At 35.6% G+C, this 27,878-nt stretch overlaps 1 protein-coding gene and 1 long non-coding RNA gene across 5 annotated transcripts; both read right to left on the reverse strand.

The window, feature by feature from the left end:
* Nucleotides 1-236: 236 nt before the first annotated feature.
* LOC126715098 (uncharacterized) lies at nucleotides 237-26,983 on the reverse strand. Of its 4 annotated transcripts, none has more exons than XM_050415536.1 (8): nucleotides 26,701-26,967; nucleotides 5,607-5,793; nucleotides 5,230-5,327; nucleotides 4,364-4,469; nucleotides 3,881-4,098; nucleotides 3,189-3,231; nucleotides 1,096-1,349; nucleotides 237-854 (listed from the first exon to the last, which is right to left on the reverse strand). In XM_050415536.1, the coding sequence occupies exons 1-8, from the start codon at nucleotides 26,910-26,912 to the stop codon at nucleotides 425-427; spliced, it is 1,548 nt and encodes a 515-aa protein (XP_050271493.1). In that variant the 5' UTR covers nucleotides 26,913-26,967; the 3' UTR covers nucleotides 237-424. The 4 variants fall into 4 exon arrangements, with proteins under 4 accessions (XP_050271493.1, XP_050271494.1, XP_050271491.1 ...); XM_050415537.1 differs by lacking the exon at nucleotides 26,701-26,967 and adding an exon at nucleotides 12,864-13,372; XM_050415534.1 differs by lacking the exons at nucleotides 237-854; nucleotides 1,096-1,349; nucleotides 3,189-3,231; ... (2 more) ...; nucleotides 5,230-5,327; nucleotides 5,607-5,793 and adding exons at nucleotides 14,584-15,446; nucleotides 15,734-15,987; nucleotides 18,039-18,081; ... (2 more) ...; nucleotides 20,149-20,249; nucleotides 24,039-24,225 and having other exon boundaries at nucleotides 26,701-26,983.
* On the reverse strand, nucleotides 2,856-3,182 carry LOC126715099 (uncharacterized). The gene is made up of 2 exons (XR_007651797.1): nucleotides 2,985-3,182; nucleotides 2,856-2,931 (listed from the first exon to the last, which is right to left on the reverse strand). It is a non-coding gene; the product is annotated as an uncharacterized LOC126715099 (long non-coding RNA).
* Nucleotides 26,984-27,878: the final 895 nt, after the last annotated feature.

The following is a 27,878-nucleotide window of genomic DNA, read 5'->3' on the forward strand; positions in this document are numbered from 1 at the left end:
GAATGATGAAACATCTGATAAATGAAATATTGTAAAATTATATGGTAAAATAATAAAGTAGGCTTTTGGTGTATCAAAATGGCATTTTTTTTGCAACATCTGTTACAGATGCTCTTAAAAAGTGATTGTATTCCATTATTTTATATTGTCGAGATTACAACTAAATTTGTAGTCAAACTCTCTGAGTCTTGCAAATTAGCATTTGTCTATTTTCAGCATTTTGAAAACCTCGCAAATATATTAAACAAGTCAACTATATATATTATTTCTTTTTATTTGTACACCTTTCAAAAAAAGGAAAACAATTACACTGGTCTGATCAATCTTCTATACCAAAAAACAACCCTCACCATCAAACAACGGCAAGTACTAGTTAGTATTTAAAACAACCACAAGACTACAAATTATCCTGTAGTGAGACTTGTTATGCAAGATACAAATTATACCGTTCAGGATCTGAGCCATCAGTATCACTATCACTATAAGATTGTGGATCCCAAAACTTTGAAGCATGCTCATCTTCAGATTTGACAACAGGACAAGTAGCATTGTTGAAGTCCCTAAAGCGGAGACGGCTAAGTCCCTCGCCACAACTACCAGTAACAATACGACATCCATTTACAGCCAGGGCAGTACAACCAGAGCTTGGCTCCTCATCAGAAGAGCAACTTAACGAATTTATTTGTGTACCAGTGTCAGTCTCCCAAACATTAATGAAAAAATCCTCGGGGCCTCCCGTAACTATTTTGTATGGATCCATGTGCACAAATGCCACTGAGCCTGTGTGTCCATCCAACTCAGCTATAGGTCCGGGACTCGTCTCCTGGTTTCTTCTAATATCCCAAAGCAGTGCTCTGCAGCATTTTACGTATATATTTGTCAAGCATTGTTAAAATACACAATTTAGCATAAATAGTTTGAGTAACTCAAAATAATCCAGGGATCAAAAAGAGGAAGAAAAACTATAAAATAATAATAATAAAATCCAAAGAGAATACTGTCCCAGCATTTCCTTAGACAGTCCACTTGTATAACCAAGTGAGTTGCAGATTGCTAAAAAATCAATTCAAACTATGAATTCTAGTTTCATCTTACCTTCCACTAACACCAGTACAGATTAAGGATTTTGAAGGCAACATCTCAAACGAGTGCAACTTTGGCTGATAATTTGCAGCAGTAAGAACTTTTCGCATTGTCCGTAAATCGATTGCAATGACAGAGGAACCAGTAGCCACATAGAGCAGAGATTCATGGCACTTCATATTTACTGGTGAGCCAGGAAGAGATGCCATGCCCACACAGCATGATGAACGAACAGAAGATGACGCAGTTGTATCCCAAACCCTCACCTGTCAAACTCCACTATTGTTAGATGAAAAGCCAATCTCAAAATTTCACATGTCAAAAAAAAAAGGCAATCCAATTAAAAAAATGAGATGAAGTTCGTTGGTCCCCTGTAGCTTGAACAATTGTTTGTTAAGTTTTTTAGTTACTCATTTCCAAAACGAAAGTTAAGTAACTTCTATACCAAGTTACTTGTGGCTGCATTTTTTTTCCATCTACTCAAGTATAAAACGGATTCATACAATTCTAGAATTGGGAGGCTCCTTGCTGAATTCAAAAATTCCAGATCTGCTGAGATGGTTTCTGTGAGACCAACGGAGTTGCTTCAAGCATGGTCACCTCCTAGGCGTTTCTCAATTAAAATTAATGTGGATGCTGCAATTGGAATAAAATTTTCTGCTGTTGCTGCAGTGGCAAGAGATTGGAGAGGAAGGTTGGTCTTTGCTTGCTCACAAAAGGTGAATACCACCTTCCCTCTCCAAGCTGAAGCTGAAGCAGTTAAATAGGCTTTGTTGTTGGCAGCCAAGTTGGAAGTTGAGGATATTTATATTGAGACCGACTCCAAGATATGTTGTGATGCTCTTATTAATCCAAGTCAAGCCTCCCCATGGAGAATTAGGTCCAAAGTTATGGAGATGCAGATCCTGCTATATGCTCTGTCTAATGTTTTTGTCTCTTGGGTTCCTAGATTAGCCAATAGGGCAGCCCATTCTCTAGTAAAGTGGTCCTTGTCTTGTAATTTTTTTGGTTCTTTTGATACTAGCTGCTGTCCCCCTAATTTTGCCTCTGTTGTGTGGGATGAAGCTGGCAGCTAGTTGTATTTTTGTTGCTCTTCTTTGTTAATAAAGATTTTTCATTCATCAAAAAAATGGATTCATACAAATCAGGACTGAGAAAACTACATGTGCTATTTTTTTCACAGTAATCGTAATTAAGCCCGGAATTATGGTCACTTGTCCATAAAATCCTATATTATGCTTTAAAGAATGGAACATTCTGCATGAATAATAAATGTCAATAAGCCCTAACTCAAATGGCATCTCCTTCTTCTATAAGAACATGGTGGAGGGTGAGGTTTTGCATTTGAGACCATTTGGTGCATACATAATTTACCAATAAATAAAATGTGCAGGAGTATAAATAATAACTGGCATATAAGCTTTTGAGTTATCACAATTTTACACGTCATTATTTTAATATGTATGTTTAATTGAATTTAAATTCTATCGTATATTTAAACTTTTCATTCAAATATTGACATATCATATTTTCTTTAAATGTTAGAATATATAGTTTCATATACAAACACAATCATAATAAATGCGTAATGCTAAAATATATGGTTCCATATTTAAACAAAATAATAATAAATACCTTTTAATAATTATCATAATTATCGAATTACATATTTAAACAAAATAATAACAAATACCTATTAATAATTATCGAATTACATATTTTTTTAAATCATATTATGCTACTTTTCCATGCATTGCACAGGTTACCAACTAGTAATAAAAATAACATGTTCAAGAAGCATAGATAGTAATTGTCACTTAAGAAAACCTAAAATGCATGTTCAGGTTCCTCTTTCAGTTTCCATTTGGATGCTGTCCTAAGGTACGACAGAACTGTTCCACATGAAAGTCAAGACCTAAATATTTTCAAGAAGGTGGCACATTGAAACAATTCCTTCAAATTGGGGTGTCAATAGAAAAAAATTGATAGTTCTTTTTTTTTTTCTTTGGGGGGGGAGGGGGGACATTGTAAATGGGGTGAATGTTAATCATCGTTATACACTCCAGTATAATAACTGGAAAGAAACAGAGAGTTGCATGGAATACCTTGGAATCTCTCGAAAGAGTCACCAAAAGAGAAGTTTTATGCCTGGAAGAGAGGTGGAAGCAAGCATTGGTCAGTTCAGTTAGAAATAGCCACCCATGGGATGATAACAAAGATAATGATAACAAACAACTTAAATGTTCCAAACATTTTTTTAAAAGTCTATATGAGATACAGTTAATTCAGTGATTCTTTAATATTTAAAAATAACAGCAGTCGGCTGACTATACATCACTGATGTCAATTAGTTCCAACTGAAAGGACAGTGTGCTTGTGGGTTCCAAAACTCAGTGGATGAACGTGTCACTTACCGATTAAAAAAGATCAGATATTACTCATTGGTCAAATTCTTACAGTACCCAAGCCAGTTGCAAAAAGAACAACAAGAGTTAATGAGTCTTCTATTTACAACCGGATTACCAATTCTTTAAACATAAAACTAAGCAACTAGTGCTGATGAACTCTAGGTCAAATGGCACTTCCTCCCCTCAAAATAATGTGATGGAGGGTAAGATCATGAGTTTACAACTCACTAGGTGCGTGTATAACTTACCAAAAAAAAAAATTAAAATAGAGAGTGAGAAGTTGAGCAACTAGTATAATATTAGTGCAATCTTTTAAAACATAAAAGATAACAAGTGCCCAGTAAAAAAGTTGTTTTTATCTAGTCTTAGTGATTAAAGAATTATCATACCCCGCAACTGACATCAACTTTACAGGTTTCTCATGCCCATACAGAGTAGCCTTTAAAGCACTCTTGCCACGCTTGCCACTGGAGTTAAGGGACCAGAGGCGAACAGTACCATCTTCCCCTCCACTTGCCAGTACTTTGCCAATACCATCACCTAACAATTTATCTGACAAGGTAGTGACTGGCCCATTGTGACCCCTAAAACATCGTTGGCAAGAACCCTATAATGAAACCAAGATATTGAGGATCAAAAATAGGTAGAAACAAGATCCCAGAAGATAAACAATATCCTCCTGCCACCAATAATAACAACAATCACCATGAGACCAAGTAATGAAATAGAAATCAGAACTAATATTTGTTCCTCTAATTGGTTCACTGCAGTGAATGCAAGTATTGAAGATCAAGAACAGAGATCACAAATATCCACAAATTTCACTAATCCTTTGCTACAGGGTTTCAAACCAACATTAATTTATGAATTACCTTCCACCATAGACGAATGGTGTGGTCACAGCTTGAGGTGACCAACACATTTTCTTCACTTTGTGTTTCACTTCGAAACAGAGAAGTTTCATTAAGGGGAAACAACCTGCAATTAAATGATTATAATAAAAGATTAAGCAACAATTCTTTTTATTTTATAATAATGGATAACCATTTACAGATGGAAATTGGAACTATGCTAATAAGCTTCACATGATATGTTAAATTGATCTAAGGCTCATGTTTTGATGTGCGGTATAACAAAGAAAAGAATTGTTTGAGACCACATCTATCTTTAAACTAAATCCATTTCTAAATTTTGCACATTTCCAAAAAACATTTACAAGCAGAGAATTCTTGTTTGAAAATATGTAAAATGGAAGTCCAAGGGCGCAACCTATAATAAAAGATATAACGCCAAATGGCTATTTAGCATAGTCTATAAGCCTCAAGACTAGTTATCTTTTTATTAAATTCATGGGAAGAAAATACTCTTGCAAAAAGGAGCCACTGATGAAAATATAAATTGCTAATACGATGCCACTTATAACCTTTCCTGTTATAGTTCTTCAAACATCCCAGTTAAGTCCATTTGTTTGTTTCTATACACATAGGAATCCATGTCCTACATTATCCTAGGAAATTATAAAGAAGATATTTGTACCCACCCAGTCCAGTTTTCAGCCAAACATGCTACTAATAACACAACTTGATTACAAGTTTTACAGTGAAATGTAAATGACCTCGTAACTAATAATGGCAGTGTGAATACATGCAAGTGGCCCTCACTAATGCTTGAGAAATTATTATATCACTGCATGTAACATCAACTTCGGAACAAGAGAAAAGGCATGTAAGATTCTTACCTCATACAAGTTATTCTTGCGGAATGATCACTTAGCGTGAGGAGAGAACTACTCTCACATAAAAAGCAATTGATCTTTCTCATTTCAATCAATGAGCCCTAGTTTAACACACACAGCAAAGTCAATGTCAGAATGAATTTGAAAGTTCAGAAATACTAAATTATTCCCCCCCCCCCCCCCCGGTATTTTCCTTTCTTTTTACCCCTCTTCAAGCAATAGCTATAAAAAGTGTCAAAACGTTATAAAATCCTATCAACCACAAACAAAACCTCAAAATATATATCATGAGACTTGTACACAAAGATATCATAGAAGTTGTATTAAACCCCATGCATCATGGAAAGAAAGCATAACAAAGGGAGTACTCATTTCAATACCTGTGAAAAGACAAAATCATTTTTCTCCAATAATATTTGGTTGTAAGGTTTTGGAAATGTATAAATGTCAGCAACTAAGGGATCAATAAACTTGAACTGCTGCAGTGCTGTACGCCTTGCCAAATATGCTTCCCTCACATCTAATGTTTGTGGGGAGCTCGAAGGTGCTTGTTGTGGCCAATGCTCCCTATCCAATTGAATGCCAGACATACAACAGACCCTTCAGTTAAAACTTAAAAGAAAGGGAAAGGAAAAAAAAAACAAAACAAATATATTACATACTAGAAGCCTTAAAATTTCACATGAATTTTTTTTTAAGAGAGATTTTAGTCACAGCTTATGTTTACGTTTGTTATTTTTAGTTAATAGTAACAAATTTTAAATATAGGGTTTAATGTGAACACACTCCCCACCCCTCCCTCCACCCCAACCAAAAAAAAAAAAAACCTACATCAAAACAATATAATCTGTTCAAGTCTTTAATAAAGGGCAGTCAGTTAATGCAAGGAAACTGTAACCTCTTGTCATAGTGTGCAACCACGGCTTCTAAGATCCAACTTTTATTATTATTTTTGATGAAGTGGATCCTCATCAAGGCAGGGCCCTTTGGACCCACTCCTAGGGAGTAAACCCAACTTTCTTATATAGTATATTATATGCTTAAATTCAAGTTACATCTGATGTTTTTCCGGTTAACATTACACCACCTATTATCTTCTAATTGGAGAAATATGTCATCTAATCCCCTTTCAATTTATTTGTTTTTCCCATATCCACCATGCTCACCAAATATCAAGCCTATCAAAGATTAAGAATCATCTCATCTATGCCAAAGGCCTCTTGGCCTGGTGGCCCCTCTGGCTCTCCCCTAATAGGGTGAGCTCAAGCTCTGGTTCAACCCACCAACTCCCTCTATGGGGTGAGCAACTATAATAAACTTGAATGCAGAAAACTGTTTGCATTACAAAGATCAATATGTTTCACTTTCACACAGGCAAATATTTGTTCTTTTTCACTACGTCCAGCTTGAAGCAAGAAACACTCACTAGTTGCAGTGAGTCACAAGGGTTACTCACAAAAGAACATTTTGATGAAAAGAAACCATTTACAACAAAATCCACAACCTAAATTAGTTATCCGAGAAATGCCATTAAATATTTTCTCAAGTATCTAAAACTACAATTGACACACATTTCCTTTTTTTTTAAATAAAAATAAAAGGTCACAATACGCTAATAGTCCTAACAAACTTAAAGTTGTCACTTTTAATCACTAAAATACTTTAAGTGATTGTCTTTCCAGCTTGTTTTGATGGAGGGAAAGGAGAGCGGTAAGGTTTAATGAACCATGATTTGAAGTATTTTAAGGAGAGAGGGGGAGGGGTTACACTTACACACCTATATTAAAAAAATTTAAATTGTCAATTTTGCCCTTACAATGTCAATTTATATATATTTCTTTAAAATTAGCAAATGAGAATCATAATTGTCAATTTATATGACCATTCCCCTCCCATCCTCTCTATTCCATTTACTTAATTTTTTTTTTTGATAAGTAACGTAAGAATATTATTAATAATAGAAAAAGTGCCAAGCCGAGTACATTGGGGATGTACTATGGGGGCACAAATTAAGAAACAAAAGTACAACGATCAAGAAAAATAGGAAAAGAAGAACAAGAAAAATGAGAAAAAACCACACTCCATTCAAAGAGAGTGCGCAAGAAAAAAGACTTAATCTCCAACAAAGAACGTTCACAGCCCTCAAAACTTCTAGCATTCCTTTCACGCCAAATGCACCAAATCAAGCAGTGAGGCACTAATCTCCAAACATCAATGTGACGATGTCGTGCAAACTTTCCTTGCCAAGCCTCAAACAACTCAAGAACAGTATGAGGCATAACCCATTGGACACCAAACAAGCAGAAAACCAAAGACCACAACTCCCAAGCTACGGGGCAATGAAGTAGAAGATGATCTACCGACTCCCCACATCTCTTACACATATAGCACCAGTCAAGCACTATCACACGTCTTTTACGAAGGTTGTCTGTTGTTAAGATCTTACCTAAGGAAGCCGACCAAGAAAAGAAAGCCACCCTTGGAGGAACCTTTGATTTCCATATCATTCTCCATGGGAATGAAACAAGGGTAGGAGGGTAGAAATAGCTATAATATCCTCTAACCTCAAAACCTCTGTTCCTAGCAGGCTTCCAACAAACCTTATCTGGGCCAAACCCCCGCACTGTCGAAGAATAGACCAACCCCATAAACCGATCAAAGGCTTCTTCTTCCCAATCTTGTGGTGGATGACGAAATTGCACATTCCAGTGAAATCTCCCAGCAGACCAACTCATAACTTCAGCCACCGAGGATTCCTTTGACCTACTAAGACAATAGAGCTCTGGAAAGGCCTCTTGGAAAGTACACTCCCCGCACCACACATGCTTCCAAAATTTCACTCTAGTACCATCCCCCACATCATATACAAGGAATTTAGAGAAGTTCAACCAGCCACTTCTAATGTATCTCCACAGGCTGACCCCATAAGGACTTGTCACCTTTTTCGTACACCATCCACCCCAAATATTCCCATATTTTGCCTCTATAACCCTCCTCCATAAAGCATCAGTCTCCATGCCATACCTCCACAACCATTTTCCTAGCAATGCAGAATTAAAGCTTCCCAAACGTCTAATACCCAACCCCCCAACCTGCAACGGCTTACAAACCTTGGCCCATTTAACTAAATGAATTTTAGGTTCACCACCAATCCCATTCCATAGGAAATCTCTCTGTAATTTCTCCATACGCTTAGCCACCTTACCCGGTAAAGGAAGAAGGGAAAGGAAGTATGTAGGTAAAGACGAGAGTGAGCTTTTAATGAGTGTCACTTTACCCCCTTTAGATAAATACAGTCTCTTCCAACCTGCTAATCTCCTCTCCATTCTCTCTAGGATAGGATTCCAAACAGTTAAATCCTTAAACTTAGCACCTAAAGGAAGGCCCAAATATTTCAAAGGTAAAGAAGATTGCCCACACCCCAACAGACTCACCAAAGTGTCCAAATTGTGCACCCCACCAACAGGTACCAACTCAGATTTTCCCAAATTAATACGAAGCCCTGACACCCCCTCAAATCTAGCAAGAATCGCCCTCAAATTAGCAATCTGAGAAGGATCAGCATCACAAAAAATCAGAGTGTCATCTGCAAATAAAAGGTGAGACACCATCACTGATGGGCCAGCCGTACTACCCACAGAAAAGCCTGAGAATTGCCCAGCAGAGGCAGCCACATCCAACATACGACTTAATGCCTCCATCACAATATCAAACAACAGAGGAGATAATGGGTCACCTTGCCGAAGCCCCCTAGAACTTCCAAAGAAATCAGATGGACTACCATTGATCAAAATGGAAAACTTTACAGTTGAAATACAATAACTTATCCATTTTCTCCATTTCTCAGAGAAACCACACCGCCTAAGCATATACATTAAAAAATCCCAGCTCACATGATCATACGCCTTTTCCACATCCAATTTACACAACACACCCGGGACTCCTGACTTCAATCTGCTATCAATACATTCAGAAGCAATCAAGACTGAGTCCAAAATTTGTCTACCCTTCACAAAGGCATTCTGTGAATCCGAAATAAGCCCATGTGCCACCCTACGAAGCCGATTAGCCAACACCTTAGAGATAATCTTATAAATCCCACCAACTAGACTAATAGGCCGAAAGTCTTTTACCTCCACAGCATCCACTTTCTTAGGAATAAGGGCAAGGAACGAAGCATTAAGACTCTTCTCAAACACCGCCTGAGTATGAAAATTGTGGAAGACAGCCATAATTTCTGTTTTCAAAACACACCAGCAAGACTGGAAGAATGCCATGGAAAAGCCATCCGGACCAGGTGCCTTATCACCATTAAAATCATTGATTACCCCAAACACCTCTTCCTCCTCAAAAGGTCTATCTAGCCAACTTGCATCCTCCACCGAGATACTAGAGAAGTCCACATCATCTAAGACAGGTCTATAAGCCACATCCTCAAAATAAAGCTGCCTATAAAACTGAGAGATACAATCTGCTATAGCTGCCGGATCCGAAGACAACTCCCCCTCCACCATAAGTCTATCAATAGAATTAAACCTCCTATGAGAGTTAGCTATACGGTGGAAAAATTTAGTATTCCTGTCTCCTTCCCTAACACAGAGAACTCTAGATTTCTGCCTCCAACAAATTTCTTCCAGCAGAGTAGCTTTTTCTAACTCATCACGAATTCTTCCCACTTCTACTGTTTCCTCCGCTGATAAACCCCGACTATCCTCCAAATTCTCAAGAACACTAAGGTCCTTCCACAATTTTTTAATCCGATCTTCAACATGACCAAACACCTCCACATTCCATCTTTTCAAATCATTTTTTAAGAGCTTTAATTTATTGGCCAAAACAAAACTCGGTGCACCTTGAAACTGATAGGATTCCCACCAAGACCTAACCCTATCCACAAAACCCTCATCCTTGAGCCACATATTCTCAAATCTAAATGGCCTACTCCCTCTCTGAAAAGATCCACCCTCAAGGACAACTGGAAAATGATCCGAGCACAACCTAGACATCCGTCGTTGAGCAACTGTTGGAAACTTATCCTCCCAATCTGCAGAAAACAAAAATCTATCCAGCCTAGCCTTCGAAGCAACTTCTCTAGAATTTGACCAAGTGAAAGTCCCCCCTTGCAGAGGCAGATCAATGAGGCCCTGTTCCGAAATAAAATTGGAGAACTCCCGCATAGCAGCAGTGAAAGTATTAGACCCCAATCGTTCGGAAGGGAACCTAACCACATTAAAGTCACCACCCACACACCAAGGAACACTCCACCAGCTGTTTAAACCACAAAGTTCCTCCCATAAAAACCTCCTGTCCCGATGTACATTTGGACCATAAACACCAGTAAATGCCCATACAAACTGATCTGACACACATGTAAATTTACAGGAAACTGAAAATCTCCCCACTGCTTCCTCCATTTACTGTAAAGTTTAAAGGCTTAACTACACTTTCCCCCTCTATCTATTGAGTCATTCACAATTTCCCCTTAAACTATAAAATCGACTAATGTCCCCCCTTAACTATTTAAAATAAGTAAATAGGCCCTGGCATCCACTTTGCTTTTAAGGACCCAACTGACTCTTTTGATTTCTTTTAAATTCCATACCGAAATGACTAAAATACCCTTGAAGGGAATTGAAAATGACCCAATTGTTAAGAGCATTCACATCAATTCTTTTATAAATGTGTAAAATACAAATTTTGACCACTTTTACACATTTTGAACCAAAAAACACTCCATATCAGTCCGTTTAAAAATGTGTAAACTTTTGTAAAATTATCAACTAGCTACAGTACCCGTGTAAATTTACACGGGCTCTGTAGCATGTGTATTTAGTTTTTTAATAGTTTTTTCTCTCTCCTCTCTACCTGACTCTCACCTCCCTCTCTCTCAGGCGCTGTGCTCTCTCTCAGGCGCTGTGCGCTGTGCGCTCTCTCTTTCTCTCACAAAAAACCCACTCCATCCTTTCATCCTCAATTCTCTCTCCCTCTCTCACATCTCTCTCTCTCATTCAAAGCATGCCACCGGAGTTCACAACGTGGCGAGATTGGCGATGTGGGTCACAGCGTGGCGAGATCGGTGCGTGGCATGTGACGTAGTCTCGATGGTGGCAGTGTGGGTTTGGGTCGATGATCGATGGCAGCGACGTGGGGAGGTCTCGATGGTGGTTTATCTGAGTTTATGGTGTGGGTTGGTCTTGGTTTGTGTGGGTTTGCTTGGTTTGGGTTGATTTGGGTTGTGGGTTGATCTGGGTATGTGTGGAGGTGTGGAGGCGTGGAGGCATGGAGATAATGGCATTTTGATCAGCGTTGATTTTTCTCTGTGTGGGTTGATCGGTGTTGGTTGATCTGATGTTGATTTTTCTTTGATTTTGGGTGGAGATCGGGTGGGTTCTGATGGAGTTTTGATTGGCGTGTCTGGAGATTGGTTTCTGATTTAATGGCTTTTGGTTTCTAATGATGGTGGTGATGGCGGCTGGGTGGTGATGGTGGTGGTGATGGTGGCTGTGGGTCTGTGAGAGAGAGGGGCAGTGAGGGAGTGAATAATAAAAAATTGTAAAATAATGAATATTTTATTAAATAAATGTGTAGAATAGATAAACTGATGTGATGTTTTGTAAAAGTGGATGTGTAAAATAGAAAAAGTAGATTTTTTTGTGTAAAATAGACAGAAAATTTAAAAGAACTGATGTGAATGCTCTAAGGGAGGAATTGCAAATGACCTAACAATTCTGAATAATTCCACCCAAAGAACCCATGAGATGCATTTTTCTTGTATTTATCACAACTGAAAAACCTTCTAAAATTTTCATCTGTGAATGCTTTTTTCAAAGGAAGCCAAGACAGACAGTAACATTCTCATCCATAACACTCCCCCCACCCCCCAAGCTATAGTCTATTGGGTCAATGGTATTTTAGTAACTTTGGTATGGAAGAATAAAGGAATCATAAGATTCTGCTGTGTGTTAACAGCAAAGCAAACAATAGGAGGTATTTGCTTATTTTCACTAGTTATGGCCCTTATGGGGGAACATTGGTCGATTTTATAGTTTAGGGAAATTGTGAACAACCCAATAGCTAGAAGGGAGGGGGAAAGTATAATTTACCTATTTTTAAAACATCCAAACATCCAAAAAAGAGGGAATACTCCCCTCCCCACTCCTCTCCTTCCCACCTTTACCTTCTACCCTACTCTTTTTCCAAACACGCTGTTAGACTAACAAACAAACTTAAAACTGATCGCCTTTAGTCCCTATGAAGCGATGACACGTCAATAAAAGATAAACTTTAAGGACCAACAGTTTATTTAAACTAAGGTTAATTATTGTTGCATACAGCCATACACAGCCTATGAAAATCGCATTTTCAAAACACAATTTCAGTTTTTAATTGTAAAATCCTGTTTTCAAACCGCAATTCCAACTGACGTGGTGCAATGCGGCGCAATGTGTGTCTTACACGTGGTGTGTAACTATCACTACCCTTAAACTAAAAGTACATTACTTGAAATCGTGTTTTCAAAAAGCAATTTCAACTGACGTGGCGCAATGTATTCCGTACACACAGTTTGTACTTTGTAACTCATAAACTAAAAAAGTAAATTAGAAATAGTGTAAAGAGAAGAGAAGGAAAAGGAGGACCTGAACCAGCGGAGCCAAATGGAGTCGGAATAGGCGACGCGTTTGAAGTATTTGCAGGACATGGCTAAGTTTGAGAGGTCTTGGAGATTGTCGAGGTAGTTTGCACAGTGAGCCAACGAGTCCTCGTCCACATCAGTTATCTTCGTCGTCGTCGACGATTGCGATTGTGATTGTGATGGCGATGAGTCCGCCATGTTGAATTACACGATGTACAGAATGCGAATTCGTTGGAAATGTATATATTCCGAAACCCTAGAAAATTGCAACTATAATAGGAAGAGAAAGATTTGTGACTGAGCATGTGTTATGTGTTTGTATAAGTGAATCATGCCACGGGATTTTGTGGATTGATTGCTGCTGATATCGCACGACTTCTCTTTGCTTGTTTCACGTGAAAATTAGGATTTTTTTTTTTTTTTTTTTTGAAGGTAAAAATTAGGAAAACTAGAAATAATCTTGACTCAAATTTCATACACCTTTTTGGTTAATAAACAAAAACAAAACAAAAGTTTTAGACTGGACTATAATTTTAAGTAGGTTGTAAACAGGAATAGGCGAGAGCCTATAAGCTATAATTATAAGTTAAAAACTTCTTTTTTTAGATAGATATTAGTTAAAAACTTATTTATATAATAAAATCACGTCTAAAATTTTGTACCCCTCTAAAATTTTATGATTTTAAACAAAAACGGGTGGTATGTGTTATCATAAATTATAAATAATAATTTAATATCATATAAACTTATTTATAAGTTAAATAGAGTCTTTTATAAGTTGAATCGAGTCTCTAGTTACGAAATTATTCTCAAACATATTATTATAATTGAGCTTAGCTTATTTAATAGTTAAGCCTAAACTTGAGATTGAATTTAATTTCTTTGCAAAACAAACCTTTTTCTCAAGCTAAGCTCAATTTGTTCATAAATTTATTTACAGCCCTAATTTTGACCTTTAAAAGTTTGAAGTTGTTTTTATTTTAGCCTTTTATATATTAAAACTTTCATTTTAACCACAAATGTTTGATTTCGTTTTTATATACCACGCTGTCTATTTTTATTAGTAATATGATATTCTATAATATTTTTTTCTCTTTTTTTTTTTTTGAAGTGAATATTTTTTTCTTCTTACAACAATAATTGTTATTCAATAGTATCTTAAAGTTAGTATTTTGTGAAATAATTAAATATAGGCACTAAAAATGCATATTTCGAATGAAAATGGACGGCAAAATCAATATTAAAATAGAATCAAACCTTAACATGGAAATAGAATCAAACCTTAATGCGGAGTTAAAGATGGATGGAGTGCTTTCGCTTTCGAATTAAAAAAAAACCTATGGATGGAGTGGAGGTTGTGAGGGTATTGAGGTGAGAATTAAGATAGAGAAATTTTTGTTATAGGTAAAAAAGATACAAAATACTTGGGGTCCATTTAGTAAGAGATTTCTAACAACGTTGTTTAAGTATTGTAAAAATATGTATGAGTGACAAAGTGTTGTAAAAATATGTGTTGTGAAAATACGTATTATAGTGTTTAAACAAAAAATTATTGTTTAAACAATGATACCAAACAAACCCTTGATTATTGGATATAAATAAAACCTCCCTCTGGCTAGTCTAATAGATTCGTCTACCATCTAATTCGACAGTCTCAGCACTGAAATCATCCAATCATTCTTGACTAAACCATATCAGGCACAGCCCACAACTTTTCATTCCCATTCTAAATTGCAAAGCGCATATGAAAATGTACATATAAGGTGCCAATAGCAATAAGGGTTCCAGTTATCAGTACAAGAATTTCAAAATGGCTATGGTGTTATCAGTTATGGTCTATCCAGCAACATTGGTCTGCATGGAATATACCCGCAAGCTTGCCATAGAGTACACAACAGAATAGAGATATAGCATTGTCTTGCAAATCAGCAATTTGTCCATTTGCAGCATTTTGAAAACCTTGCGAACAGAATAAACAAAACATATCTCAATATGTTTTTCCTTTCATTTGTACACCTTTTGTAAAGAGGAAAAACAATTACACTGATCTGGTGTCTGTCCGCTATACCCCAAAACAAAAACCCCCCACATGACTACGGGCTATTAATTATGCATTAAACAAGTAAATCTGCTCGGCAATTTGAGTCATCAGTAATCAGAATAGTCATCTGAGCTATCAGTATAGTCATCTGAGCCATCAGTATCACTATAAGATTGTGGATCCCAAAACCTCGAAGCATGCTCATTTTCAAATTTGACAACAGGACAAGTAGCATTTTTAAAGTCCCTAAAGCGGACAACGCCAATTCCCTCACCACCACAAGCAGTAACAATACGACAACCATTTACTGCAAGGGCAGTACACCCAGAGCCAGTAGTTGGTAAATCATCAGAACGGCAACTCAATGAATTTGTTTGTGTACCAGTGTCAGTCTCCCAAACATTAATGTTAAAATCCTTACGGCCTCCTGTAACTATTTTGTATGGATCCATGTGCAAGAATGACACCGAGCCTGTGTGTGCACCCAACTCAACTATTGGTTCTGGTTTCGTCTCCTGGTTTCTTCTAATATCCCAAAGCAGTGCTCTGCAGCATTAAACACATATTTAGCCAAATAATGTTAAATATAAAATTTAGCATATATGTAGAATAACTTGAAATAATCCAGGGATCAAATAACTTGAAATATTCCAGGGATCAAAAAGAGGAAGAAAAATTAAAATTAAAATAAAATTTTAAAAAATTTAAAAAAAAAAAAATCCAATGACAATGAGACTACTGTCCCAGCATTGCCTTAGATGGTCCCCTTGTATAACTGAGTGAGTTGGGATCCACCAAAAATTCATTCAAACTGAATTCGGGTTTCATCTTACCTCCCACCAACACCAGTGCAGATCAAGGATTTTGAAGGCAACATCTCAAACGAGTGCAACTTTGGTTGATGATTTGCAGCAGTAAGAACTTTTCGCATTATCCTTAAATCGAATGCAATAACAGAGGAACCAGCAGCCACATAGAGCAGAGACTCATGGCACTTCACATTTACAGGTGACCCAGAAAGAGAGGCCTTTCCCACACAGCATGATGAATCAACAGAAGATGATTTAGTTGTATCCCAAACCCTCACCTATCATAAACTCCATAATTGTTAAATGAAAAACCAATCTCAAGATTACAAGTTTCAAAAAAAAAAAACAGATTTGTATTAGAAAATCCAATTGAAAAAATGAGGTGAAGTTCTTGATTCACAATTTTGGTCAGCAGTAGCCAGAACAATTGCTCATTATTTTTTTCCATACTCATTTCCAAAAAGAAAACAAAGCTTAATACCCAGTTATGTTTGGCTGCATATATATCCCTGGCACTGATCAACCATCTACTCAAGTATAACAACAACTCATACAAATCAGAACAGAAAACTACAGCACTACTTTGTTTCACAAAAATCATAATTAAGCCAAAAATTATGATCACTTGTCCATAAAATTCTATATTAGGCTTCAAAGCATGGAACATTTGCACGAGTAATAAATGCCAATAAGCCCCAACTCAAATGGCATCTCCTCCTATAAGAATATGGTGGAGGTTGAGGTTGTGGATTCAAGACCATTTGGTGCGTACATAATTTACCAATGATAAATAATCAAAACATATGCAGGAATTTAAATGGTAATTGGCACATAACACTAGGTTCCTCTCCAATTTCCTCATGGATAGCTTCCTTTTAAGGTTAAAAAATGGTCCAAATCAAACTAAGAAACTAAGAGCATGTTTAATTGCCTGTTTTAGAAATAGGTTTCATGATTTAAAGACAAAATGTGGTCACCTCATTATAGAAAACTTGTTTGGCCAGTTATTTCCAAAAAGCATAACTTAAAAATGGTTACTCATTTTACTGTGCAAACACCAAAAATTTTAAATATCTTTTGGGCATTTTCCCTCGTTTTCTGTTCTCAAATTACTATACACGCCATAAATTTTTTTTTTCATTCAGTCGTTCCTCTCTCTCCCTCTACATCATCCACCGAGGGTGGGAACAACAATGGGATGGGTTAGGGAGATAAAAAGGTTGGAGGGAGATGTCAGAGTACTTGGATTGATGGAGGAGAGCGATGATGGGTTCGGTGGAAGCATTCTTACAGAGGAGGCTGCAGGACTTCCTCCACCTATGTTGTCGTCTGCCTTCTTTGTCCAAGCTATCCTTGCCACCATCCTCTTTATTGCTACTGTGCAATAACCTATCGCAGTCATGCTCTCAGTCTGTATTGCCCCCAATCAATCACAATTTTTCTTTCCACTCCCTCCTTGATCTTTTGTGGAGGCTGCATTTACAGCGGTGACATCATCTAGTGGTGGGATTTTTTTGCAATTGTTGCGGATTTGCTGATTTGAGATTGTTGGAGTTTTGGACGTTTGCTGTTGCAATTTTTCTTTCTGGATTAGAAAATATATATAAAAATATAATAAATAAATAAAATTTCTTGAGGTGGTGGATTTTGCTGTTGTGATTTGAGGTTCTGAACTGGTGGTGGTGGTTATGATTTTTTTTTTTTTTTTTCATTTTTCATGGAAGAGAAGGATTGAGAGGAAAAAAAAATTAATAGAGATAAATTTTCCAAACAAAGTTTTTTTTCTTTCACATTTAAAACCTATACAAAAAATGTTTGGGAAAATATTTTCAAAACCTGTTTTTGCCCATTTTGAAACATATTTTAAAAATGGTGAACCAAAAAGGCCCTAAATGATTTTCAACATGTGCAAGAAGTACAAATAATAATAAAATGTTCAAGTATGAATAGTAATTGTAACTATCAATTTGCTTGATTGACATGACAATTTGAGAGAATTGTAACAATACACCCCCTACCGTCAAAAATTGAGAGTTATATTAAATGGAAATTGTGGTTTTTAATGTGATCAATGAGGGAAATTTCATAATTACACCCAATTTCCATCCCATTTAACATCCAATTTAGACAATAGGGGGCACATTCAAACAATTGAAAGTTTAAGGGACATTGTAAATGCGGTGAAAGTTTAGGGTAGAAAAGTGTAATTTCTCACAAAAAAAAAAAGAGGTTGGCTCACTACTCCAAAACTGAATCAATGTTGGAAACTTATGTATAAAAACTGGAGGGAAAAAAAAAAAGGTTACATAAAACCTATAGTTAAGGGTACCTTGGAATCTCTTGAAAGGGTCACCAAAAGAGAAGTTTTATGCCTGGAAGAAAGGTGGAAGCAAGCATTGGTCAGTTCAGTTAGAAGAAATAGCAACCTGTGGCATAATAACAAAGATAATGATAACAAACAATTTAAATGTTCCAAACATTTTTTTAAAAGTTCTTTATGAGATACAGCTGATTCTGTGGTTCGTTAATTTTTAAAATAAAACCCATTGGCTCTATATGTCACTCATGTCAATGAAATCTAAATCAAATGACACCTATCTCCCATAAGTACAGAATGGGCGGTGTGCTTGAGGGTTCCAAAACCCATTAGATGCATGTTTACATACCAATTAAAAAAAAAAAAAAAAAAAAAAAAAAAAAAAAAAAAAACAGATTACTCATTGGTCAAATAATTATATTACACAAGCCGGCTGCAACAATGACAATAAGAGGTGATGATTCTTCTATCTCCAACTGGATTCCCAATTCTTTAAGCATAAAACTAAGCAACTAGTCCTGATGAACTCTAAGACAAATGGCTTCCTCCCCTCATAATAATGAGATGGATGGTAATATCATGGGATTGAGTCTTTAAGACTCACTCAATGTGTGTATAACTTACAAAGAAAAATAAAATTAAAAGAGAGAGATAGAAAAAGAGAGAAACACGACAACAAGCATAATATAAGAGCAAACTTTTAAATCCTCAAAGATAATTAGTGTCCATTAATAAATTTGTTTTATCTTAGTCTAAGTGAATGAAAAACTCACCCTGCAACAGACATCAACTTTACAGATGACTCATGCCCATACAGAGTAGCCTTTAAAGCACTCTGGCCACGCTTGCCAACAGATTTAAGGGACCAAAGGCGAACGGTACCATCTTCCCCTCCACTTGCCAATACTTTGCTGTTGCCATGACCTAACAATTTATCTGACAAGGTAAAGACTGGCCCATCGTGGCCCCTAAAACGTCGGTGGCAAGAACCCTACAATGAAACCAAGAGACTAATAGATATCTAGGGTCTAGAAAAGGTAAAAACACAAACCCAGAAAGCTGATAAACAGTATCATCCTGCCACTGATAGTAGCAACAATTACCATGAGACCAAGTATTAAATAGAACCAGAAATAATATTTGTTCCTCCAATTTGTCACAGTGAATGCAAGCATAGAAGATCAAGAACAGAGATCACAAATATCCACAAATTTCACTTATTGTTTGCTAAAGGGTTTCAAACCAACATTATTTCATAAAATACCTCCCACCATATACGAATGGAGCGGTCGCAGCTTGCGGTAACCAACACATTTTCTTCACTTTGTGTTTCACTTTGAAATAAAGAAGTTTCATTAAGGGGAAATGACCTGCAAATTGAACGATTATAAGCAAAAGGTAAGAAGGTTAAGACAGTTTTTTTTTTTTTTTTTTTCAATTGGATAACCCTTCGCATGTGGAAATTGGAACTGTGCTAATAATTTTCATATAATACGTTAAATAGATCTAAGGCTCACGTTAGGATGACATATAACAAAGAAAAGGCACATCAGACATCATATGAGATGACACCTCTTTCTCTATGAACTAAATCAATTTCTAAATTTTGCACATTTCAGAAAGAAATTTATAAGCAATCAGTTTGAAAATATGTAAAATGGAAGTCCAAGGGTGCAACCTGTAGTAAAAGACAAGGAGCCCAATGTCTATTGAGCATAGTCTATCAGCCTCACGAGTAGTTATCTTTTTATAAAGCAATACATGGGAAGAGAATACTCATGCAAAAGGGAGCCACTGCTGAAAAAATAGATTGCTAATATGATGCCTCTTATAACCTTTCCTGTAATAGCTCTCAGATACATCCCAATTTAGTTCATTTTCTTGTTTCTATAAAAAGTAGGAATCTATGTCCCACATTATCCTAGGAAATTATTAATAAGTAATTTGCACCCTCCCAGTCCAGTTTGATTACAAGTTTGACAGTGAAATGTAGATAACCTCTTAACTAATAATGGCAGTGATGAACACATGCAAGTGGCCCTAAATAATGGTTAAGAAATTACGATATCACTGCATGTAACATCAACTTCAGAACAAGAGAAAAGGCATGTAAGATTCTCACCTCATACAAGTTATGCTTGCGGTACCCTCACTTAGTATAAGGAGATCATAACACATTCTTCTTAAAAAGTTATCAATCTTTCTCATTTCAATCACTGGGCCCTAGTTAATGTGTACAGCAAAGTCAAAATCAGAATGAATGATACAGGACAATATCAACATGATAATAAAAGAACAAAAAATATATAAGCCTAAGAATCAACACTTAGGGGTCGCCTTGAATTGCACCAAGAAAGAAACTTAGGAATCAACACCAAAGCTGTTAGGAATTAGCACCCACCAATTTGGAAAATCTCCAATCTGAAATTTTATTCATCAAATGTCTCCTGTTACAGTAAAACCCCCACCTGAAACCTTTTTATAGAGCTTCCAGGAATAAAAAAATAATCCTATCTAAAAACTAAAACTAATCTAGAAACTAATCCCAATCTAAAAGATAATCTCTACCTGAACTCAAAATAAAAGGAACAAGTAAAATCTTAAATAATTTTATGAACATCTTATGAAAATCTGAAATAAAAATTCTTAACTAATCTTGGTTGTGCTCCTGGATCATACTCCCCTGGTTGGAGAAAACTCAACCTCAAGTTTGTGTTGAAGAATTAGGACTTTGGCACGTTACGCTTGCTTCAATTCAGAAATCACCTTGGGGAGCACTAAGAATAGAAAAACCTTACATTCTGCCACTTTATACTCTTATGGAATCATAAAAGCAACATGTGGAATTGACATATAAACCTTTTTGACTTCATCAAGTGTAGATCTTCATGCACCATGTTGGATTCTTCAAGCATAGAGGGTTCTTGTTGTTTAGGCTCTATAGTAGACTCTTCTGGTTGCATGATCATTGAAACAACTTCAAATTGACATTTGTACTTCCATGTCAAGACCAATCTCCTCTATTACCGATATCTCATTATCAATCTCATCTTCTATGCAGGTAGCAGTAAGCTCATTGTGATTTACCATCCTTGGGACTCCGATTTAATCAAGTTGGGTCTTCATTTGCTTCGTCTAAACAGTCAAGTCTTGAACAGCTTTCTTTAGATATTCTAAGTCTTGATGCATGGCAGATATAGTTCATGAGTAAGCGGAGTACAAGAAAATGTAAGAGCATTCATCTTATTTTGTGCAATTGGTTGTCAACCATTGCCTCATTATCTCTAAAATCTTTTTTTTTATAGGTATATTATCTCTTCAATCTTGAAAATTGTTAGGAGAAGATCGGGGTAGATTCTCATAAAAATATTGTTGGAAATATACAATACAAAGATCTTTCATTCTTTCCCAAGTAATTCGAGACCAGTTGCATCTAAAGTGAAGGTTCTTATAATGGCTCCAATACTCCAAAGCTCTACAAAAAAAAAAAAAAAAAAAAGCTCTCATTTTGGCATACCAAACCTTTCACATATGATAAACCCAATTTTACAAAGAATTGATCCATCTTGAATTTCCAATTTCCAAAACCAACTGTTGAATTCCATAGGTGGTTTGGAGATACCATGATGCATGAAAAAAATAAAGTCTCAGAAAATAAGTGGAACAAAAACCTGAGTTGTTGTCTGGTTGATGTGCTCTAAACTGATAATTGTATGAAAGTCATCGGTTATACAAAGACCTTTCATTCTTTCCCAAGTAATTCGAGACTAGTGGCATCTAAAGTGAAGGTTCTTATAATGGTTCCAATACTCCAAAGCTCTAAAAAAAACCCTCGTTTTGGACTACCAAACCTTTCTTTCACTTAAGATAAACCCAATTTTACAAAGAATTGGTGTGGCTAAGCTTATGAAGTCCACTAATGGAGTTCTCTTTTGGGATGTAAATTTCTTTAGGGGTGTGCATACTCGGGAATTAGAGGCTATGTTGGGTTTCATGGATACCATTTATGGTTCTTCAGTAAGGCGGTTTGGTGAGGATAAGATGTGTTGGAAACCTAATATAGACAAGAGGTTTATGGTTAAGGATTATTATAGTATTTTAGTGGACTCCAATGACTACTATTTTCCTTGGAAAAGTATTTGGAAATAGATGATTCCTTCTCGAGTAGCTTTCTTTGTTTGGACAACCGCTTTAGGGAAATGCTTGACGAGTTGATAATTTACAAAAAAGGAAGGTTTGGATACTGGATTGGTGCTACATGTGCAAGTGTAATGGTGAATCAGTTGACCATCTCTTTCTGCATTGTCCAGTTGCTATGGATCTACGGTCTATGGTGTTGGGTTTATTTGGAGTAAGCTGGGCTATGCCGCAATCTATTGTGGGGCTTCTAGCTTGTTGGCCAGGCAGGTTTGGTCGTCATCGAAATGGTCATATTTGGTTAATCGTTCCCCATTGCTTAATGTGATGTCTTTGGAGGTAGAGAAATAGTAGGTGTTTTGAAGAAAATGAGAGATCCATACCAGACCTTAAGTTATTTTTCTTTAGAACTTTATTGGATTGGTTGGCTGCTATACAAAACCAATCATTCTTTTCTTTTCTTGATTTTCTTGATTCTTGTAATTTTTGTACTTGAATTGTTGACCCCCTATACACTCCCTGTGTACTAGGGTGTTCCTTTTTTGATATCAATAAAACTTATTACTTATCAAAAAAAAAAAAAGTTTTACAAAGAATTGGTCGGTCTTGAATAACCAATTTTCAAAACCAATTGTTGAAATCCATAGGTGGTTTGGAGATGCCATAATGCTTGAAAAAAAATAAAGTATCAGAAAATAAGTGGAAGTGTGGAACAAAACCTGAGTCGTTGTCTGGTTGATGTGCCCTAAAGTGATGATTGTATGAAAGTCATGGGTTGGGTCCTACAGCTTGCTAATAGTTACTGTGCTTTTACAAGCTGGGTCCTAGTCTTTCAAAACTGGATCGGGTCAAACTTTGTTTTAAGAAATTCTAAGTTGTGGTCAAGTTTGAGACCTTCACAGGTACTTGGAGAAAAGTGGGAGAATGGCATCAGTGAGGCTGACAGCAGTCACGTGCAAAGAGGTCTGGAAGTTACAGCAGCGAACATGACTGGCCTTAGCAGTGCATCTCGGCAACAGAAGTTGGCAGCAACAAGGTGGTTTGTGTCTCAATTTCACTGGGTCTGGGGTTTGTTTGGCCAGGTTGTGATCTGAGGTCCTGGGGTCCCTGAGAGTGACGGCAGCTGGGATTATGGGTTGCGGGTGCTTTATGTATGGCTTGAAGGTTGTGTTCCCGGTGATGAGGGGTATTTTTGTGGCATTCACACGGCTGATTTGAGGTTTTTTATTTTAAATGGATGGATCAGTTTGCTTTGATACCAAGCTAATGCAAAGACAATATCAATAGGAAAATAAAAGAACATAAAAATAAATTTAAGATAACCCAAAGAATCAGCACTTAAGGGTTGCCAAGAGTCAGCACCAAGCAAGAAACTTAAGAACTAACACCTAAACTGTTAGGAATCAGCATCCAACAATTTGGAAAATCTCCAATCTGAAAATTAATTCATCAAACGTCTCCCATTACAATAAAACCACAAAAAGCCTTTTTATAGAGCTTACAGGAATAAAAGATAATCCTATCTAAAAACTGCAACCAATCAAGAATTTAAAATCAACAAGTGAAATCTTAAAATCTAAAATAATCCAACAAAAATCTGAAATAAAAATTCTAACATGATCTTGGTTGTGCTGCCACATCAATGAATGCGAAAGAAAGTTCAGAACTACTAAATTCTTCGCCCTCTTTTTCTTTCCTTTCCCCCTCAAGCAATACTTATAAAAGTGTCAAATCATTATAAATCCTATCACCAACAAAAAAAATAACCTCAAAATACACATCATGAGACTTGTGCGCAAAGATTTCATAGAAATTTTATTAAATCCAATGCATCATGGAAAGAAAACATAACAAATGGAGTACTTATTTCAATACCTGCGAAAAGGTAAAAGTGTTTTTCTCCAATAATATATGGTTGCAAGGTTTATGAAGTGCTAACATGTCACCAACAAAAGGATCAAAGAACTTGAACTTCTGCAATGCCGTGCGCCTCGCCAAATATGCTTCCCTCACTTCTAACGGTTGTGAGGGGTTAGAAGGTACTTGTTGTGGCCAATGTTCCCTATCCAATTGAATGCCAAATATACAACAAACATTTCAGTTATGTGAATATTTGTTAGATTAGTTAATTGTAACTCATTGGAGACATGAATTGAAAAAAAAATTTTAAAAAATCTTAATTTTAAATATAGAATTTAATTTAAAACCACCCCAAACTATATGGAAATTATACGATTTATTCAAGTTAATGTTCCCTATCCAATTGAATGTCAAATGTGCAACAGACCCTTTAGTTAAAATTTTATAAATAAGAGAGAGAGAGAGACCTTTAAATATATATAAACATACTAGAGGTCTTCTAATAACACATGAAAATTCTTTTAAATAGGTTTTAGTCACCGCTTATGTGAATTTTCTGTTATTTTTTTGTTATAGTGACTCATTGGAGACGTGAATTGAAACAATTAAAAAATCATGATTTTAAATTTAGGGTTTAATTTGAAACCACCCCAAGCTATATGAAAATTATAGATTTATTCATGTCTTTAATAAAGAGTATTCACTTGACAAAGGAAAGTGTAACCAATTGTCATGGAGAAAAGATAATAACTTTGTGCAACCACAGCTTTCTAGGACCCAACTTTAATTATATGGTATATGATATAGTTAAATTCAAGTTACACCTAGTGTAACTTTTGGCCAATATTACACCACTTATTATCTTCTTATTGGATAAATATTTCACAAACCCACCTTTCAATTTATTTGTTTTTCCTATAGTCGCCACACTCACCAAATATCAAGCTTATCAAAGATTAAGAATCATCTCAACCATGCCAAAGGCCTCGTGCTTTAGTGGTGCCTCTCAGGTTTGACCCACCAACTCTCCCTATGTTGGTGAGAAACTATAAAAGACTTGAATGCAGAAGACCATCTGCATTACAAATATCAATATGTTTCACTTCCACATAGGCGACTTTTCATTCTTTTTCACTATCTTGAGCTCGGTGACAAAAACACTCACTAATTACAGTGAGCCTCACAAGAATTACTCACACAATAACAACTTGATAACACAAACCATTTACAACAAAATCCACAACCTAAATTACTTATCCAAGAAATGACGTTAGATATTTTCTCAATATCCATAACTATAATTGGTATACATTTCCTTTAATAAAAATAGAAACCCAAACTTCATTTCATAAGTGATTTTAATACTATAATTGTTTTAAATGCCTAAAAAACTTATGCTATGTTTGGTTGAGGTGAAAACAAAAATTATGGAAAATGGAGAGAAAATTGTGATTTTTCATTTTTTGATTGAAGTGAAAAGGGAGAGAAATGAAAATTGGTGGGATGGAGTTTTTCCATTTGGGCAACCATTTTTATTCCTTCCAAATTAGGAAGAGAAGATGAAAGAAAATGGTATTGAGAAGGAAACTACAAATTACCCCCACTTTTCCATCTTTCTACTTTTTTTTAATAACAACATAATAGTGACCATCAAAGGTGCAGCCTAGTGGTTGAAGGCTTAAGATGAGCTATAGACCCAAGCATCTTGGGTTCGATTCCCACTAGGAGTCCCCCTAGATTACTTGATACATAGTTCTAACGGGTAGGGTCATGTATCCATGGTTTACTCCCCATGGGTGGATCCAAATTTGGTGAGGTTTCCATGTTAAATAATAATATAACAATAAGAACATAATAATACTATCTATCATGTCACTCTTCAATCCTCTCTACCAAACACACAGTGGACGACAACACAAATAGTTTCTATCTTCCCAACATTTTTCCATCAATCCAACTAAACAGAATCTTGCCCTGCTTTTGGGAGGAGGGAAATAAATGAAAATAAATATTTTTGAATATTTCTTTCATTCCCTTGTTTTGGTGTTTGAATAGAACAAACGGAAAAATCATTCATTTGTTTGGAAGTTTAAGAGCGAGAAAATGGAATTGGTAGATCGAATGAAATGAAATAAGGTTTATGAAAATTTTCACAATAAATCCTAAAATAGCCTTGTACATTCAGCTATTTATTTATTAGTAATATTGTTATAAAATAATATTACACTGTTCATTATAAAGGTGTTATATATAGGTAAGAAAAAATATTATTAAAAAAAAAAAAAAGACTACTTTATGCAAAAAACATAAAACATCTAAAAAAATACAAAAGAAACAATAACTCTTTACAAGAAAAAAGTTAAGAGAATCACTAGATGTGAGTCTCCAATCAAATAAGGTGCCAACAAAGGAGGCAAGCAACTGAAAATCAAAACCCTCCAAACGAGGTTACTACATTTCATTCATTCTCATTTCTTTATTTAAAAACATCCAAACGAAATCGCGCTTCATTCCATTTTATTTCTCTCATTCCATTTTATTTCTCTATGAACTCCCAAACAAAGTGTAAGAATCAACAATGTATTTAGGAACGAAAATAAAAAATTATCCAAACTAAAAATGGTGTAATATAGACTTTGGCCACCAAAAAAAAGAAAAAAAAACAGTAACATAGAACCTGAACCAGCGGAGCCAAATGGAGTTGGAATAGGCGACACGTTTGAGGTATTTGCAGGACATGGCTAAGTTGGAGAGGTCTTGGAGGTTGTCGAGGTAGCTTGCACAGTGAGCCAACGAGTCCACGTCCAACTCCGTTATCTTCGTCATCGTCGATTGCGATTGCAATTGCGATCGTGTTCGTCGTGATCGCGGTGGCGATGAGTCCGCCATGTTCGAAGAAACCCTAGAAATTGCAATTACAATTTACACGGGGATTTGGAGACATAGAGAGAGATTTGGGAGTGAGTAGGTGATTGATGTGTTTGTTTCTATAAATATTGTGTGAATATTTAAGGCGCGAAAATTCACGCGGGTACGAGTTTTGTTTTTTTGAGTTGACAAACGAGTTAAGGCCGTACAACCAGTTCAAATTTGATTAATTTTCATTTTTCAATTACCTCCTACTTTTCAGTTTTCTCTATTTAAAAAATCAAATATATTTATATATATTTATATATATATATATAATTAAATATATTTATATATATATATATATATATATATATCATGTGTTGAGACAAGTTGAGAATTCAATTAGAAAGGATCATTTTATTTCAAACATGGATTGAGCTTGAATTTTTTCAAAAGCTTAATTCATTATTCGTTTTTCAAATAAGTTTAAGTTTACTTACGAGGCACTCGATTTAATTATTCTTTTCTCATATATATAATCAACAATATAATTAAATTTTGTTACTCTTTACATATGTATGCTGATAATTACTAAAAAATAAATTATATTATTTGAGTTATAATTAAATATAATAGTTTTTGTTTCTAAGCTTATCAATTTTTTAGTTACCAACCTTATATTATTAAATATTATACATAATTTTTATCACAGGATGGATTATTTATATTTTATAGCATTAATGAATTACAAATAATAATTTGATAGCCTGTAAATTTATTCACAAATAGACTCAATCCAATATAAAAATTTAATTGTCTTGTTTATTATGTATGGGAAAAGAATAATTTAAGTATGAAGTATATTTTCATACATGTGTACTTATAAATATATAATATTATATATACTTAAATTCAACCTCATACTCACAAGCTTGTTCACAAATACGTTGTTATATTTGACTCTTTTTGTTGAGGCTAAATTTGGGCTCGAGGTTGACTCATTTG

Source organism: Quercus robur, chromosome 2, assembly GCF_932294415.1.
Source record: "Quercus robur chromosome 2, dhQueRobu3.1, whole genome shotgun sequence".
NCBI lineage: Eukaryota > Viridiplantae > Streptophyta > Magnoliopsida > Fagales > Fagaceae > Quercus > Quercus robur.